Here is a 19,741-nt window from a genome sequence, read left to right as displayed (position 1 = left end):
TTGAGGAAATAAAGGTAAGATTCTCAAAACGAGTAAAGAGATAGGTTATCTCAACAGAGATATAGTGACTACAAAAAAAGAAACAAATGGAAATTTTAGAACAAAATATAAAATACTGGAAATTAATAATTCACTACATGAGCTTTATATCTGATAAGACATTCTGAAAGAAATAAAATCAGTAAAATCTAAAATTAATCAATCTGAAGAACACAGAAAAAAGTTGAAAAAACTCCAAGAACCGATAGGATAAAAAGTCTAAAATACAAATAACTGAGAAATCAAAAGAAAAATAGAAAATAAGGTAGAACAAATGCTACAGCAATGGCCAAACTTATTAAATTAAGTTAAAAAATTAAAATTTGACTTAGCAAAAGAACACAACTTTATACACATACAAAGCACAGCGAACTCAAGCAAAATAGATGCAGCAAAAACACACATGTAAGCATAGCATAATAAAGCTACTATAAACAGAAGATAAAGAGAAATTTTTTAAAGAAACCAAAGAAAACACATTAAATGCAAAAAGAACAATCAAATGCCAATGACTTGTCTCATGAACCACTCACTTCTCATCAAAAAACTATGAAGGCCAGTTTAAACTACAGAAAAGTAAATTAAGAAACAAACAAAAAGACTGTCAACATAGAATTCTATTTCCACCAAAAATATTCACAGAAAATGAAGACTAAGTAGATATTTTTCAGGTAAAAGCAAATGAAGATGTGAATATCTGCATTTCAAGTAATACTAAAGGGAGTTCTCCAGGCTGAAGAAAAAGTCTATCGGATGGAAATCTGGATCTTCGGAAAAGCAACTTAAAATGAGGAATATGTGATTAAATGTAAGAGACTATTCATTTCTCTTGATTTGTTTAAAACATGTAATACTGTTTAAAACATTTCACATAAAATGGCACAATATAAACACTAAATAGATTGTGAAGGATTATAAATACATTGTGAAAGTGCAACCAATAAGAACTAATGGGAAAGAATACACACAGCTAATAAGCAAATAAATTAAAAATTGCAGCCACAAAAAAAGAGTGAGATCATGTGTTTTTCAGGGACATGGATGAACTGTAAGCCATTATCCTTAGCAAACTAACACAGGAATAGAAAACCAAATACCACATGGTCTCACTTAAAAGTGGGAGCTAAATTATGAGAACACATGGACACATAGAGGGGAACAACACACACTGGAGCCTTTTGGAGGGTGGAGGGTAGAGAGTGGAGGGTGGGAGGAGGAAGAAGATCAGAAAAAATAACCAGTGGGTACTAGGCTCAATACCCAGGTGATTAAATAATCTGTACAACAAACCCCCATGACACAAGCTTACCTATGTAACAAATCCACATATGTACCCCTGAACTTAAAATAAAAGCAAAAATCCCCTGAACTCCACAATGCATTCATATAATTCAAAAAATAAGGCAGGAAGAAACAAAAATAAACATGGAACAAAATCCATATGACAAATACCTAAATTCAAATAAATTAATAATTATATTAAATGTTAATGAATAAAATACTCTATGTAAAAGGCAAAAATTGTCAAAATGGATGAAAAAGAGCCAATTATGCTCTTAAAGTGATAAAAGATGTATTTTATATTAGAGCCACAGACATATTGAAAGTAAATGACTAGAAAAAGACACACTAGTGAAACAGTATGCATACATGGTTACATTAATATCAAATAAGATGTTTTTGTAATTTGGAATGAGTAGAAAAACCCAAACAGGAGCATTTTTCACCTTTGAGACAAAAAAAGGAAAAGACATGGGGTGCTGACCTCCCTGACCACCTTCAACTAAGGATTAGACCCTTGAGACAAAAACAGGACTCTGAGGGCCTTTGTAAGCACATAGATCCAGCTGAGGCTGAAACTAGTACTATCAGTTTTGTTTTATTTTCAGTTATGTGAACCGATAAATACTCTTTTTTTAAAAGCCGTTTTAAGTTGGGTTTTCCATTTCAGCAAAAGAAAAATCACTTGTCAGGTGAACCTCACTTTCCTTAATGTTATAAGCTTGTAATACCACTTTCCAAGATTTAAAAAGAAAAAATGGCGATCAACATAAAGGACATTCCCCAAAATTGTAGTTAATACTATGAAAGCAAAAAGCAAAGGAAGCAAAGCAAGGTGTGAAACTTCTCTGGGGTGCCTCTGTGTTCAGAGTAGATCAATTGGTTGAGGTAAGTGCTCAGTGAAGCCTAGGGTCTGGCTTGGACTATTCAGAGTTACACAATTAGAAAGAAACACTGACCTCGAGTCACTCTGAGACTGGTTTTTCTCCAACGAGTGTTCCCTGAAACTGTGTGTTATTAGCCATGCAGAAAAAAAAAAAAAGCCCTCTTTCAGGTCAAAGATGAGGCTTCTTACCCCTTTTGTCTTTATTTTGATATATGCCTTTTAAAAAATCATTGACTATTAATATTTGGAAGGGGGAGTAAATGCTGTAAACCAAGAATAAACATAGAACAAGTACAAAAAACATTAATATTAATAATAAGACTTATATGCAAACAGTAATGCCAAGGAAAAGAGGAACATGTCACAGAGCTTTTCCTATAATGTCAATTTATCAAGAAAACATAGGCCAGGCACAGTGGGTCATGCCTGTAATGCCAGTACTTTGGGAAGCCAAGGCAGGAGGATCACTTGAGCCCAGGAATTTGAGACCAGACTGAGAAACATTGTGAGTCAGGAGGCTGAGGTGGGAGGATTGCTTGAGCATAAGAGGATGAAGCTGTAGTGAGCCAAGATCATACCACTGTACTGCAGCCTGGGTAACAGAACAAGACCTTATCTCAAGAAAAAAAAAAAGAAAAAGAAACATAAAAATCATAAATGTGTACATATTCAGTAACAGAGCTTTAAGACACAGAGCAAAAGCTGACAGAAAAAGATAAATTCTATAATCATAGTTAAAATTTTAACTCATTTCTCTCAGCAATTGAGAGAAAAAACAGAATAAAAAATCATTGAGAAAGATCTGAATAACACTATTAAACATCATGACATAATTGATATTTATAGACCACAACATTGAGCAAGTACAGAATACACATTCCTTTCAAATACATGTGGAATGTTCAAGATAGTCCTTACAATGAAGCCGCAGAACAAATCTCAATAAATTTAAAGTGATTCAGATTATACACGTATGTGCTCTCACCAGAATAAAATGTCATCATATAATATAATATTTTTGATTAAATGTTTAGAAATGACCACACTTTAAAATAATCCATGAATCAGAAGAAATCATACAGTTCCACCTTCAGAAGCTTTAAAAAGAAGAGGAAATTAAACCCATAATAAGTAGAATAAAAGGAGTAATTAAGACAGGAAAACTAATCATTGAAATGGTAGACAAACAAGAGGGAAAGTTAACAAAATCAAAAGAAAAAAGATGATAGGTAAACTGATAAGCAAATGAGAGAAAGATCACACATTATAAAATACCAATATGAGAATAAAATAAGAGTCATCACTATTGGATCCAGAGATATGAAAAAGATAATAAAGAAATATGAAATGTATAACAACAAATTAGTCAACTTAAATAAAATGAAAATTTTATTGGAAAACATAACCAACCATATTAAGAAACAGAAAACTTAATCGATCCTATTTATCTTAAAGAAATTGAATTCTTTTTAAAATTTGTATGATTTTTTGTTGTCATACTGTTATCTTTTTCTTTCCAACTTTTAGGCTTGGGGATACATGTGCATGTTTGTTACACAAGTAAATTGTATGTCATGGGGATCTGGCATACAGACTATTTCATCACCCAGATAATGAGCATAGTTCCTGATAGGTAATTTTTCCATGCTCACTCTCCTCCTACCCTCCACCCTCAAGTAGGCTCCAGTGTCTACTCTTCCTTCTTTGTGTTCAAGCTTAGCTCCCACTTGTAAGTGAGAACATGTATTTGGTTTTGTGTTCCTGTAGTAAATTGCTTAGGATAATGGCCTACTATTTATTATTATTATTATCCAACTCCATCTATTTTGCTGCAAAAGACATGATCTCATACTTCTAATGTCCATATAATATTCCATGATATATATGTATACTTTCTTCATCCAGTCCAATATTGATGGACATCTAGGTTGATTCTATCCCTTTTCTATTGTGAATGGTGCTGCAATTAACATGTATGCAGGTGCCTTTATGGTAGAACAATTATATTCCTTTCGGTATATACCCAGTAACAGCATTACTGGGTTGAATGGTCGTCCTGTTTTAAACTCCTTGAGAAATCTCCAAACTGCTTTCCACAATGGCTCAACAAATTGACATTTCCAACAACAGTGTATAAACTTTCTCTTTTCTCTACCACCTTGCCAGCATCTGTTATTGTTTGACTTTTTTTTTTTTTTTTTTTTTTTTTGAGAGGAGTCTCACTCTGTCACCCAGGCTGGAGTGCAGTGGTGTGATCTTGACTCATTGCAACCTCCACGGCCCAGGTTCAGCAATTCTCCTGCCCCAGCCTCCTCAGTAGCTGAGACTACAGGCACGTGCCACCATGCTGGGCTAATTTTTTGTATTTCTAGTAGAGATGGGGTTTCTCTGTGTTAGCCAGGATGGTCTCAATCTCCTGACCTTGTGATTTTCCTGCCACAGCCTCCCAAATTGCCAGGATTACAGGTGTGAACCACCACGTCCAGCCATTTGACTTTTTAATGATGGCCATTCTGACTAGTGTGAGATATTATCTCATTCTGGTTTTGATTTGCATTTCTCTAATGATTAGAGCTGTTGAACATTTTTTGAACTATCAAAGATATTTTGCACAAAATTAGAAAAAAAAAAAAAAACAACAACAACTATTCTTAGATTCATACAGAACCAAAAAAGAGCCCAAATAACTAAAGCAATCTTAAGCAAAAAGAACAAAGCTAGAGGCATCATCACACTATCCAACTTCAAACTATACTACAAGACTATAGTAAACCAAACAACATGGAACTGGTACAAAAACACACATAAAGACCAACAGAACAGATTACAGAACCCAGAAATAAAGCCACACAACCACAACCATCTGATCTTCAACAAAGTTGACAAAAACACGAAATGGGGAAAGAGGACTCCCTATCCAACAAATAGTGCTGATATAACTTGCTAGCCATATGCAGAAGATTGACTCTGAACTTCTTCCTTTCATCATTTACAAAAATCAATTTAAGATGGATTAAATACATAAAGGTAAAACCCAAAACTATAAACAACCTAGGAAATACCATTCTGGACTAGGACCTGGCAAAGATTTCATGACAAAGGCTCTAAAAGCAATGAAACAAAAACAAAAATTGACAAGTAGTACCTAACTAAACTAAAGAGGCTCTGCACAGCAAAATAAATTATCAAGAGACACCTACAGAAAGGGAGAAGATATTTGTAAACTATGCAGCTGGCAAAGGTCTAATATCTGAAATCTATAAGGAACTTAAACAAATTAACAAGCAAAAACCCAACAACCCCATAGCAAAAACCCAACAACCCCATTAAAATATAGGCAAAGCACATAAGCAGACACATCTGAAAAGAAGACACATGCAGCAAAAGAAATTGAATACTTTATCAAAATTTTCACACAGAGAAAACTTTCCAGATGGTTTTTCTGGTGAATTCTATAGAATATTTAAGAGATTAACAACACCAATCTTATATCAACTGTTCATGCAATAGAGGAAAAGTAAATGTCAAACTAATTTCATGAGGTCAAAATAACCCTAATGCCAAAACCTGTCATAGAAATTTCAACATAAGAAAACTAAAATCTCTCATGAACACAAATGAAAAAAAAAAAAAAAAAAACTTATCAAAATCACAGAAAATCTAAACCAGCAATATATAAAATGGAATACATTCCACGAGGTGGTATTTAACCAAGAAATGTAAAGTTAATTTTATATTTAAAAACTAAACCAATACTGGCATTATTAGTAGAATCAGGAATAAGAATTGAAAAATAATTTCGATGACTGAAGAAAAAGCACTTCACAAAATGCATACCCATTCATGATTTTGTTTTTAAAACTACTAAAAAGAGACTAAGTGACTCTCACAACTTCTGTTTAACATTATACTGTTGGTTCTAAGCATTATAATAAGGCAATAAAAAGCAAAAATACTGGAAAATAAATAAATAAAACTGTCTCTGCAAATGATATGATTATTTATACAGAACAGCATAACAAATCTACAAAACAACTATTAGAACTAGTAAGTGAATTTGAAAAGGTTAAAAGATACATTAATATTAAGTTATATTTTAATATACCAGCAACAAACAAGTAGATATTGAACATTTTAAAGAAATTCCATTTATAATGAGATCAAAAACTTAAAATACCTATGGAAATTTTCACAAAAGTTATACAAGATTTCTACTCTAAAAACTATGAAATGCTGTTTGGATAAATTTAAGAAGACCTAAAAAAATGAAGAGATAGACACACCATTGGAAAACTCAATGTTAACATGTTATTTCTCCCCAACAATCTACAAAAATATAGATCAATCTGAGATTTAATCCCAGTAAATGTTTCAAATAGAAATTAACAAAGTGATTATAAAATATATATGAAGCTGGGCATAGTGGTTCGTATCTTTAATCCCAGTGCTTTGGGAGGCTGGGGCAGAAGTATAGCAGATAGTCTGAAGCAAGAAGTTCAAGAACATTCTGGAAATATAGCAAGACAAAAAAAAGTTTTGTCTTTACAAAAATAATTCTAGCTACCTGAGAGTCTGAGGCAGAAGAATCACTTGAGCTCAGGAGTTGGAGGCTGCAGTGAGCTATGATTATACCACTCGGTGACAAAATGAGACCTTGTCTCAAATATATATATATTTGAAATACATATATGCAGCAGACCTGGACTATCTAACTTACTGGACAAAAAGAACAAAGGTGGAGGATTTACACTGCCTTACATCAAGATTGCTATAAAGTAACACTGAAGTATTGTACAGATCAGAAATAGAACCACACTTGTAAAACTATTGAATTTTCTACAAAGGTGACAAACCCATCCAATGAGGAACAGAAACCTTTAAACCTTTTCAGCAAATGGTGACGAAATAACTGGATATCCATCTTAAAAAAAAATTCGACCCCTACCTCACAAAAATTAATTTATGATGGATCATATACGTTAACCAAAAAGCTAAAACTCAAGCTTCTGGAAGATATATAGAAAGAGAGTTTACTGACTTAAGTCTTAACATGGATTTTCAGAGAGCAAACAGAAAATAAAAACTACAACAGATAACAATTAGTGCATTACATTTTATCAGAATTAAAATTTCTGCTCATCAAAAAGCATCGTTAAGAAAATAAACAGGAAAACCACAGAATGAGAGAAAATATAAATCAAATATACATATATACATATACCTGACAATGGACTGATATCCAAGTTAGATAAAGAACTTCTACAACTCATTAATAAAAACAAAACCTAATTTAAAAAGTATTGGACACTTTATAAAGGAAGATACACAAATAGCCAACAAGCCTATGAAAAAGTTCTTGGTGTGTTAGTCATGAGGCAAATATAATAAAATCATATCCTAAGAAGATGCCATTATAAACTCATCAGAATGACAAAGACTAAAAATTTATATTACTAAATGTGGGAAAGCATGTGGTGTCATCAAAATCCTCAATCATTGTTGGTGAGAGTTTAACACTGCTTTCAATAAAAAAAAAATAATTAAAAACTGTAGATTGGTATCATTTAAATGTGTGTTTTTTTTAAAAAATTTATTTTATTGCATTTTAGGTTTGGGGGTACATGTGAAGAACATGCAAGATTGTTGCATAGATACACACGTGGCAGTGTGATTTGCTGCCTTCCTCCCCATCACCTATGTCTGGCATTTCTCCCCATGCTATCTTTCCCCAACTCCCCACTCCCTGCTGTCCCTCACCTATTTCCCCCCAACAGACCCCAGTGTGTAGTGCTCCCCTCCCTGTGTCCATGTGTTCTCATTGTTCAACACCTACCTATGAGTGAGAACATGCAGTGGTTGATTTTCTGCTCATGTCAGTTTGCTAAGAATGATGGTTTCCAGGTTCATCCATGTACCTACAAAGGACACGAACTCATCATTTTTGATGGCTGCATAATATTCCATGGCGTGTATGTGCCACATTTTCCCTGTCCAGTCTATCATCAATGGGCATTTGAGTTGGTTCCAGTTCTTTGCTATTGTAAACAGTGCTGCAATGAACATTCGTGTGCACATGTCCTTATAGCAGACGATTTATAATCCTTTGGATATATGCCCAGTAATGGGATTGCTGGGTCAAATGGAATTTCTATTTCTAGGTCCTTGAGGAATCGCCACACTGTCTTCTACAATGGTTGAACTAATTTACACTTCTACCAACAGTGTAAAAGTGTTCCTATTTCTCCACATCCTCTCCAGCATCTTTTGTCTCCAGAATTTTTAATGATCGCCATTCTAACTGGCGTGAGATGGTATCTTAATGTAATTTTGATTTGCATTTCTCTGATGACCAGTGATGATGAGCAGTTTTTCATATGTTTGTTGGCTTCATGTATGTCTTCTTTTGTAAAGTATCTGTTCATATCCTTTGCCCACTTTTGAATGGGCTTGTTTGTTTTTTTCTTGTAAATCTGTTTTAGTTCTTTGTAAATTCTGGATATCAGCCTTTTGTCAGATGGGCAAACTGCAAAAATTTTTTCCCATTCTGTTGGTTGCTGATTCACTCTAAAGACAGTTTCTTTTGCCATGAAGAAGCTGTGGAGTTTGATTAGGTCCCATTTGCCTTTAAATGTGTTTTTTAAAGTGATGTGTCATTATAAAACTAAACATATACCCACCCTATGATCCACAAATTTCTTTTAGTTATTTACTCATGAGAAATAAAAATATATGGCCACAAAAAGACTTATGTGAAAGTGTGACATACTCATATAAAGAAATACGATTCAGCAATGAAAAGGAAAAAAACTACTCACACAAGTCACAATATGAACGAATATTTTTAAATTATACTATGTGGGCCAGGAGCAGTGGCTCATGCCTGTAATACCTGCACTTTGGAAGGTGAGGCAGGTGGTTTGCCTGAGCTCAGCAGCTCAAGACCAGCCTGGGCACATGATGAAACCCCATCTCTACCAAAAAAATTTTAAAAATAAAAAAGCTGGGCATGGTGGCAAATGCCTGTGGTCCCAGCTTCTCAAGAGGCTGAAGTGGGAGAATCGCTTGAGCTTGGGGGAGGTTGTAATGAGCCAGGATCATGCCACTGCACTCCAGCCTGGGTGACAGAATGAGACCATGTCTAAAATATAAATAAATAAATAAATAAATAAATAAATAAATAAATAAATAAAGTTGAGTAAAATGCCTTAACAAAAAAAGAGTACATTCTATAAAATTTCATTATGTGAAGTTTTAGAACAAGCAAATCTACACTAGGTGGGAAAAGCAGTACAATATTTGTTTCTGGAGGCTGAGGGGATTGCGTATTTACTGAGAAATTCTGTGAGGATATAACTGTGGGAATTCAGAGATTAATAAATATACAGCCCCTAACTCAAGGAGCTCACAGGACAGCAACTTTACCAGTAACACATAGTCAGTAAGCAGCAGACCCTAGATATGAGCACAACTGCTATGTTCAATACTACCCAACATAAAACTACAATGTAGTAAAAAAGTCAGGCAAAAATAAATCCTTAAACACAGCAGTTTCCCTTGTCATTTTTCCATTACCTCTATGTCTGACATACAATGAAATGAAAAGTTTAAAGCCATATAAGTAACTAAAAGTCCTGAGTCTGATTTAAGTAAGCAGCTGAACTTTAATTTGTTCAAGAGTAAAATGACAGCAGTTGAATAAAAAAGTCTCCAAATGTGTTTCTTAGAACCAAACATGGGTCCCATGTCCCACTTCTAAACCAGAGCTGCTCTACTTCTGTCTGTTTTACATATTGAGTTAGACCTTGAAAGTGTTCTCTGTCCAAAACAAAAAGCACAGTTTAAAAGACACTAGGCAAAATAAAGAGCCCTCACATTTTAAGATACTATAATTTTAACGTGCAATGGGTTTTTCCATTTTGCCCTATAAGAAATGTTCATACATATTTCTAAAATACTTACATTTTCTCAAACTTGGAAGTGAAACTAAAATTGTGGATGAGTCTTAGGAATTCTTTTGTTGGGGCCATGAATTTTTTGTGACAATAGATAAGAAGAAAGCCTATAGGCCATATGAAATAAATTCATTTTCCTATTTAGTGAGTAGTGCCAGAATTAAAGAAGTTTACTAGTAATTATTTTCAACTTTTAAAATCCTTTATGATCATGTAAAAGTTGGTAATTAAAACGTATAGTTAACATTTACCTGTCAGGCATCACCAAAAGCAGTAGCTTTATAAAACTTCTTTCAATAAAGAAAATATTTCAAGACTATAGACCAGTATAGATTAAGGATCAATACTAGTAATTGTAGTATTTTGCTAAGGTCCACAGTAAATATTCTTGTGAAAATACTAATAACACACATATCTAAATCACAAGCTATTTTGATTTGAAGTCTAAATAGATAATTGTTCTAAAGGAATTAAGCCTATAATAAATAATGTTATAGTTGTAAAAAGATTTTATAATAACAATTATTATATATGTTTAATAAAGTATATATATGTACCTGCAATGTATATATATATATATTAGATGACTGGTGCTTTATACCTCATAACACAGACTTTTTATGCAATATGAAAATTCAATTGTGCTGGAATCATACCAAGTCCAAATAATGCACACTGTGTAGATTGCACCCTGAGAACTATGAAAAGTAAGCACGTTGTTCTTTCAAAGTCAAAGTAGTCATTAACGTACCATGATAAAAAATAATTATCTTTGCCAGAATTCCTGAGCACGAATTACTGGTTTGATTGTAAACCAAAGCAATAATAAATGCTGTAGGAATAACTAAGAACTTCTGACCAAAAATAATACTAAATAAATACTTATTTAGCAAATCAGATTTTACTTAAAATATTAATGTTTAGAACAGTGGTAATGTTTCAATGGAAAAGAATCCACTTAAACTAAGTGAATTTAAGCTTTACATTTCACTTTTATAATTAGAGTAGCCCTGTAATTTACTTTCAAATCACAACACTTTTGAGAGAGAATAGTACTAATAACAATCACTGGATGACTGCAAGCATAAACTGGGAGTACTCCAGACAAACTGGATCATATGGTTATCTTACTTGCAATGGAAAAAAATAAATAAATCTGAATATTCTTCTCTCGACTAACATTTTTTCTTTTCTTTCTCACTTTTAAATATGAAAGTCTGCATATCTCACTATACGTATAAAGGGAGAAAGACTGTTTTTTAATATCTACGCTAAATAAATTCCAGTGTATTATGCCCCTGTGTGGCCAGAAGGCACAACAAATTCACTGTCACACATTCAGTGGGAAAGAAAGAATTACATCTAGAGGAAAATACAGATCTTTTCATTGTATAGTATGGATGGCAAAAAATTAGCAAGTGGAAAAACTTAGAGAATGAATTTTTAATGACAGCCATCATTAACATGTTTATTTGAATATTGTCCAAACCAATTGATAACTTAATGCAGTGAACTCTGCTAAAAATTATATCTTCTAGCATCTCATTATTTCTGTTTGCTTCTAAAGACAAGATCACAAAAATCAGATTTCATACTGAACTCAGTACTTGACATTTTTACTAATGAAAAAAACAATTATTTTTGTGTCCTGATTAAATAATTTCATTTGAGATAGAGTTTACAATGTGAAGAACTGATAACAAAAAATTAAAGTGAAGTGGCATTTCATCAAAACCTATCAAATGAGTCAAGTGAGTTTATGCAGGATGCAGAAACGTTTTTGTTTCTTGCTAGATTTCCAGTTGTTTCATTTTAGCTGTAAAAGATCAGAGAATCCTGCTGCCTCCTTCATGCACTAAAATGGTACTCAAAAACCACACAATAAGAGAATAAGCCAAACACTTTCAGTATGAAACATAATGGTTGTGCTATATGGTTTCCAACAAAAAGTTAGTCTAAAATATTCTAGTAATTTGTACTCACAGATAAATTTCATTTAATCATTAGTTAATCCACTTAACAATCTATATGAATCTCCAGTTTGGGGAATTATGACACATACAGTATTATTGGTGGATTTAAAAATCTTTTCTCTTTTGACAAGTTCAACTTGGAAATGTTTCTGGAGCAGTTATTATGGAAGATTTTCCTTTAACGTTTTATTGCTAGTATGACATAGCAGTCAACTGCCCCACTATCTAAAATCCTAATGAAAGTTGAGCTGCAGATTTGGGGATAAGATTAGCTACCAAAAAAACTCTTAGTTTAAAAACTACTTGAAAGGGTCCCCTTTTAATAATACATTGTCTACAAGTGATGCATAGAACTATTCTAGCAATCTCTACTAGAAAGCAATTGAGAATAAAATATCTAAATGTCCAAACTGATGGCTATTTTTTATCAATTTAAATATCACAGTTAATGACACAATACAATTACTGAACATTCCATATTAACTAGTCCAAACAATTAAATGATTATTATTCATGTACTGACAACCAAAACTGTTCTTTCCAGAGGTGATAGGTATATAATTGATGCTTAAATTGATGCTTAGAAGACCATCAATGTCTAAGTGAAAGGTCCATTATTCAAAAAAAAAGTTTAAATTATTGTTTATGATGTATTTTGATGACATACTCAGGCCATTCTTCTTCCATGATTTTTTCTTCAAGAATAATTTTTTAGTTTTTATCTTTACTTTCCACTTCAGTGTTAACTAAAATGTTAATACCTAGGCATTTATATTATTTAAAAGAATCAAAGCAGAATAAAAGATTTAAAAGACCCTTGTATCTAAAGTGATCAGAAGAAAATAAAAAAATTAAAATATGTGAAGCATAAAATTCCTAGGCTAATTTTTAACTCTTCATACTTCTAAAACAATAATTATTTGCAGAACTTCTGGATTTAACTTAAAAGTAAATCAACTAGCTCATTATTTATGAAGATACATCGATATATTTGTGATATAAGGTCACATGATTTTTAAAGACTAATAAGAACATATAAAGGCAGAGATTTTTTTCCCCTAAAGCAAGATAAATTCTTTATTGATTAATTAGTAGCTTGGGATAATTTTAGATAAAAATAATATAAATTAAACAATATTGGTCTTATAGAAGCATTAAAAACTTCATAATCTAATATTTAATTGCAGCAGCATAAAAGTCCAGATTTTAATGAGAGCTTAATAGGCTCTCACTGAAATTATTTGGTATGCCAACAATAAAAGAAACTTGAAGCCAAAGAAAGTACACAGTGATAGGGATGCACACAATTCCCTCAAAAAATAGTTATTTTCAGATTTTTTAATGAATTATAATTTAAAACCAATTCCTTACTATGCTGTTACTAGCATAATTTTTACAGTGTATGTATACCTAAACCCTAATATTAATACATTTACACACAAATTCTTAGCATTAAAAAAAAGAGATGGAACTAAAAGAAGAAAAAGGTTTATAAAGAATGAATACAAATCTTAAAACTCTGGTAGCTTCAGGTCATGGAAATTTTTAGAAATCCACACTTGCCTTTTTAATTAAATATAACATAAAATACATATTTTATCATAAACTATAAACACTAAAGTGATGCATTATTTTAAAAAAGAAAACAGCATCTTAAAATATAGATATCCAATTTAGAATATCCTAACATTTCATATAGTGTTATAATGTTTTTAATTAGTCTCAAGATAAAATATGAACAAAATCCAATTAGCTTATCAAATAGAACTGCATTGAGGAAAGAATGTTGAATTTTATAAGAAATAGATATGTTATCCCATATTCAAAGCAAAGGTTATAAATATATTTATCATCAGTAAACACTTTAAATGCCAACAAATTTTAACAGCCTTCTCTTCATTTTCTAAATTAAGATACATATTGTATAACAGGTATTTTTTAATCTCCAAAATAGGTTGCCTCACATTGTTCAGAGATACTAAAAAGAAGAGACGAGCAAAGCCATTCAATATTTTATGCACTATTAGTTCCGTCAGTTTCCAGAAGGTTTCAGTGCATTGCCATGTTCACAGAATTTCTTTCTCAATCTTCTCCACATATATTTAGTTAACACGGAATCTTTTTTATACTAGATATGTAACATGAAAAATTCTCAAAAGCTGAACAACTTAAATGAGCAAAAAACTGGGCTGGACAATAAAACTGCATTTTAAAAGCATTCTTTAATAGAATATCTTTTAGTGTAAGCTAGAGAAACCATCTGAAACATATGTTCATAATTTAACAACCTTCACCACAGAAAAATGATCAGGTTGAAAAAGCAGTAGGAATTTATAACAAAGAATCCTGTCAAATTAGCCGACCTAATGAAAAGCATTATTAGCAGTTCCACAATATAGCTTATTTAAAAGTGATTATTGAGCTACCCTACATAAATGTCTTAAACCTAGAAAACATCTCCACATGTTTTACAGGAGCATGCACAATTGCTTAATTCATGTTTTCAAACAAATCACATATGATTATATAGCCCCATCCATATATATGCAATGTAATCACTGCCATGAACACAAAGAAAACATCTATCAGGCATTTTTAAGTTAGTCATTTTATACATTTAGAAAACAAAATAATGAAACAGCCTAATATCTGTATTATGTTTCAGAGGTCAAGGTAGTTAAATTTAAGATGCTTTCTCTGCTTTGAAGTAAGCTTATTTTCCTTCTTAAAATCAAATTAAGAATGCTACATAAAATTTTATATTTATGGTAAAAAGACAACACCTTTATTATACTAATACTTCAATAGAAAACAATTTTTTACAGGCATATAAGATTATTCTGAAAATAACAATATTAAAAGAAAATATAGTTTAGCTCTACTCACCTTGCATTGTTCAGTGTTTGTCCAAAAAGCTCATTTTGTAAGATATTTGGTGGGGATGAAAAAACCCCATGAAAATGAGATAAAACAGAATTGCAGACCTGGCGCAATGTCTCAAATTGCATTTTCTTTCTTTTTTTTCCCCTTCTCTTATTTTTCCCTACCACCTGTCTTTAAAGTCATCTATTTGCTGACACCATCAAACAAAAACATGCCAATCAAGTTCCATATTTCTCCTGAGCTCTGTAAAAACTGTGCTTAAATGAACAGAGGTTGATAGTTAATTGTACAGTCATTATTCTTCTAATTCAGTCGTAGAAGATTCAGTACCCGTGCAGCTTTCGGCTTTCTCCTGACTGTAGCAAGAATTCTAAACAGCAGTAAGCTTTTTGGGCATTCCCAGCTGAAGTGTGAAGCTGAGCTGCTTTCATGTACTCTACTCATATTTCTCTAAGCCTATTAAAAACACGCAATGAATAGATGCTGTCGTCAGGAGTTTTAACACATCTGGCTGCCAGCAATAAAATATCAGAAGTAATAAAATGGGGACAAGGTATCTTCTCAATGCTACTACTGGGTGACAGTAAGAGAAATTATGCATTTCCCTAACCCTTTTCTCTTTTCCTGAAAAACAAATAACTCCAGCAACAGAGTATATCTCTTCAACGTGCAAGCTGCTGCAAAGGACAAGAACACTCTAAAAATACGTGGTATATCCTTTTGATGTCATGAAGCAATAAAAATATGACAGACAATAGAGCTTTTATCGTCTGCATTTATAATGCCATGCTTCTAAGAGAAGTACATTTGAAAAACATGTTCTTAGGTGTTTTAATTTCTTATTTAATTTTAAAATTTATCCATTTGTTTATTTTTAAAGAAAAGTGGATAATGTTCAATCAGTCTTCTAAAGGCTATACATAGTGACTATATAGTTATTCATGTAATTTTAGAAAAAAACTATATCTTACCAATTAAAATTCACCTAAATAGCACACATTAAATTAAAACTTCCCTCCAAATCTGGCGGGGAGGGCAGGAAACCGCAGAGTCAAGTCCAGAGATGCTTTATCAACTGTTACTAATTTATTTCAATAATGGTGATCATAGCATTATGTAGAAGAGAATGTTTCCTGAAAGTTCCTATAGTCTTGGAAAACCACCCCATCACCATCGATTCTCAGTGAATAATTCTGCTTCATGTAAACATTTAGGTTATTCTATAACCAAGTGCATCCATCTTTCTATAACAGATCTCTAAAATTAGTGTGTAAGCCAAATTTTAAATATCAACTCACTTACAGAGATGCTTAGTATTTTTATTGAGCTTTAATTGCTCCTAACCTTTGACATTTCTTTAATAGATCCAGTCCTTTTGGCCCTTTTTACCTCAATTCTTTGCCTCTTTATCCCATTCCACACACTGTCAATAAACAGGCATTTAAATATACTAAGTGTTTAAAGCTGTGAATTCATTTTTGGCATAATCATGTCACAAAAGAACAACACAAATTACACATGTAATAATGTAAATTTTTAAATGATTTTTTAAATAAGATGTTAAATTATGGGTTTCTTCTCAACTAACAGTGCCCCCATTTTGTCATTTTAGTTATTTTATTATTTCACTAATATTAGAATTTCAGATTTTTATAGGTGCACACCAATCTATCTGTCAAACACACACACATACACAAAAATCATAAAGTATTTTCAGTTTATAAAGTACTTTTAAATTTATTTTTTAATATCCAGAAAAGATTGTATGTGCTAATGCCACTGTCATTTTGTGGATGAAAAGAAACGGAGGCTTTATTTATCTTTTAATTAATTAATTAATTTTTTTGGGGAGACAGAGTCTCACTCATTGTCACCCAGGCTGGAGTGCAGTGGTGCGATCTCCCAGCTCACTGCAACATCCTCCTCCCAGGTTCAAGCAATTCTGTCTCAGCCTCCTGAGTAGCTGGGATTACAGGAGTGTGCCACCTTGCCTGGCTAATTTTGTAATTTTAGTAGAGACAGGGTTTCAGCCTGTTGCTCAGGGTGGTCACAAACTCCTGACTTCAAGTGATCCACCCGCCTTGGCCTTCCAAAGCGCTGGGACTACAGGTGTGAGCCACTGCACCTGGCCTGAGGCTTTATTGAATTAAACATCACATAATTTATAAAAAATAGAAAAAATATTTTGAATGAAAGTCTTTGCTTTGGACTCCATGTTCTATGCTCCTTCCTTATTCTGTTTTTTAAGTAAGTGCAAACGTGCACATGCACAGACACACAAATGCCCACCTATTGTAAAAAGGCCAATTTCAATAGATGAATAGAAAAACTACCTGCCAGTGGCCTAATGAAGGGTATTTTAGTTGGTGCAAATATCTCAAATGTTTTAACTCACAAGTAACTTTAAATGGATTTCTTCCATTTACCTTAAGCAGAAGCAACCTGATGTGCTTTCATTTTTAAGTTTCTGATTATAAGTTGATTTTTCACATCCATGAAAGGTCAATTTCTACAAGTGTAAACAAACATTTAAAAAATTCTTATTTTTAAGTCAATTTCACAGCTCATACTATCTGTGATGGGAAAAAATGTAAATTTTCCCCTTTTGGTTAGATTTAATTTTTATATATAATCAGAGGCCTTTTAGAAACAAGTGTATTAAGAAGGTGATTATACTGAAAAACAATATTTGTTGTTAAAAATGTTTCTTTTATAATTCAAAATTTGACATGAAGACTGAGTCATTAAAAAAGCATCAAAATGGTTTAAGCAATGGAAACAGTAGAATGAGACTTAACAATGACTCCTTTGAAAGAGTCAACAATGTATCAACTGCCTTCCTCAGAGACTTATTTTTCCAACTCTCACTGTACAACACTCATACTACTGAGCAGCTTTCGTCTAGTTCCCTCAGTATCCCAGAAATGATTTCTCCACCTTCCCTCTCCATTACCACCCTTTAACCTATTTCTACTCATCCTTAAGGGCTCAAATGTCCCTCCTTAAGAAATACTTTCTCTGACCTAAATTAGGTCCCCTATTACGCATTCTCATTGTACCCTGTGTACCCTGTGCTTATTCTTCAGAGTATTTGATATACATGGGACTATATATTTACTTGAAAAAAATGTTCAATATCTTTCACCCTCAATTCATGAGGTTAAGTCCTGCATTCTTGTCTCATTCATCTGGCATAGTGCCTAGTACAGAGTAGGCGATTCATTAAACATTTGTTGAATAAATGGATGCCTACACGTTATCAGAAAGTTACTTCTCAATCACATACATAGACAGGATAGGAAACCACCTCAGGGCTTCAAACAGGTTTGACAGGGTTTTTAAAATGTGTTTGCTTGTTTAGTTTTAGCTTGCCACGTCATCTTGTAATGGTCATAAATATAAGAGTAACCAATATTTGCAATCAAAAACATTGTGCTTTGAATTGACTTTGTAATTTGTTATGATATCCCAAATATTATAAAGAATGTTTATAGATAATATTTGTTTTAAATTGTCAACATAGTGCAAGGTTAACATGTAACATAAATATTGGAGACTTCTGTGAGAACAGAAAGAACATGGTACTTGGCATCAGGCAGCCTGGTTTTAAGTACTGACTCCAACCCAAACTAGCTATATTACCTCAGCATATTTATGTTATATACCTGAGCTATGGTTTTTTCAAATGTAAAATAAGCTATATCACCTCATATGGAAATTATTGTATTAAAATCTCATATGTACAAATGCATTTTATAAAGTATACAGTGTTTGGAAGTAAACTCACTGTGAACCATTTAAGGAATCAAATTATTGGTACCTGAATTCTAACAATTATGTTCAGGTATCTTTTAATTATCATACTTATTCATTTGACAAATATTTACATTTTCTTTGCCCATGTCACGATCCTTCTGTTGGTGCTGATAGGAAGTAGGGCTTATGATTATCCTTTTCCAGAAAAATTAGATAAACTTAAAATGACTTCCAAGCAAGATCAGTTCCACATTTACATTGAGTCCAGCAGAGAGATGTTAACTCTTACAAATGGTATAGATTATGGCAACTAGTTTATCTGTGTATGTTTATTAGAATATTTAGTCTTTCACTGGAAATGTGAGTGATAACAAGAGTTCTAACAGAAGATGTGTTAAGAAACTTTTGGAAGCAAAGAAGATATCTAAAAAAACTAATCAACACTTGAAAAAATTCCACCTAAAAGTAATCAAAAGAATGCAAATAAAAATAATAAGATAATGTATTTGCCTATTAAATTAGCAAAATATTGACCAGAGGATTAAAAAAATGCACAGTCTCATACCATGTTTATTGGTAGGAGTGTACATTGGTACAACATTTTGAGAAACATTTAGTAGTATAACTCAGAAGGTTTTTAAATGTTCAAAATCTGAGAGAACACTAGCACAATATAAACCAAAATGATAATATTGATTATATCTGAGTAAGAACATCACAAATTGTTTTTCATTTATACTTTTTGATAAACTAGCCACAAGTAAAGTTCAAAATTTAATTTACAAACAATGGAGAACTCTATACTTACAATGCAATCATTAACCCTCACATATTATTTATGATGTTAGCCCATGAACTTTTCCTTAGCAATCCTCAAGTAAATAAAATAGTAGATTATTAGCTTTCATGTGATTAGTTGTATCATTAGCGATAGTTTCTCTCCTTCTCTCTGTCTCTCCATATATATGTGT

The 19,741-nt window shown here is 32.4% G+C and overlaps 1 protein-coding gene across 45 annotated transcripts in view; it reads right to left on the bottom strand.

Annotated features, from left to right (window-relative positions):
- Positions 1-19,741, bottom strand: part of RIMS2 (regulating synaptic membrane exocytosis 2) — a 730,833-nt gene that overhangs the window by 419,184 nt on the left and 291,908 nt on the right. For 8 of the 45 annotated variants that reach the window (XM_039464773.2, XM_039464783.2, XM_003938604.4 and 5 more), the window contains exon 1: positions 15,018-19,739. The exons of the other annotated variants lie outside the window; for them this stretch is intronic. In XM_039464773.2, the coding sequence (XP_039320707.1) occupies positions 15,018-15,139 (122 nt within the window). In that variant the 5' untranslated portion in view covers positions 15,140-19,739. Of the gene's footprint in view, positions 1-15,017; positions 19,740-19,741 lie in introns of those variants that run through there. 45 annotated transcript variants of the gene reach the window in all.

This window comes from Saimiri boliviensis, chromosome 15 (genome assembly GCF_048565385.1).
Source record: "Saimiri boliviensis isolate mSaiBol1 chromosome 15, mSaiBol1.pri, whole genome shotgun sequence".
NCBI classification, from domain to species: Eukaryota; Metazoa; Chordata; class Mammalia; order Primates; family Cebidae; genus Saimiri; species Saimiri boliviensis.
Note: the sequence above shows the minus strand (reverse complement) of the source record. Positions and strands in the feature narration are given on the sequence as shown.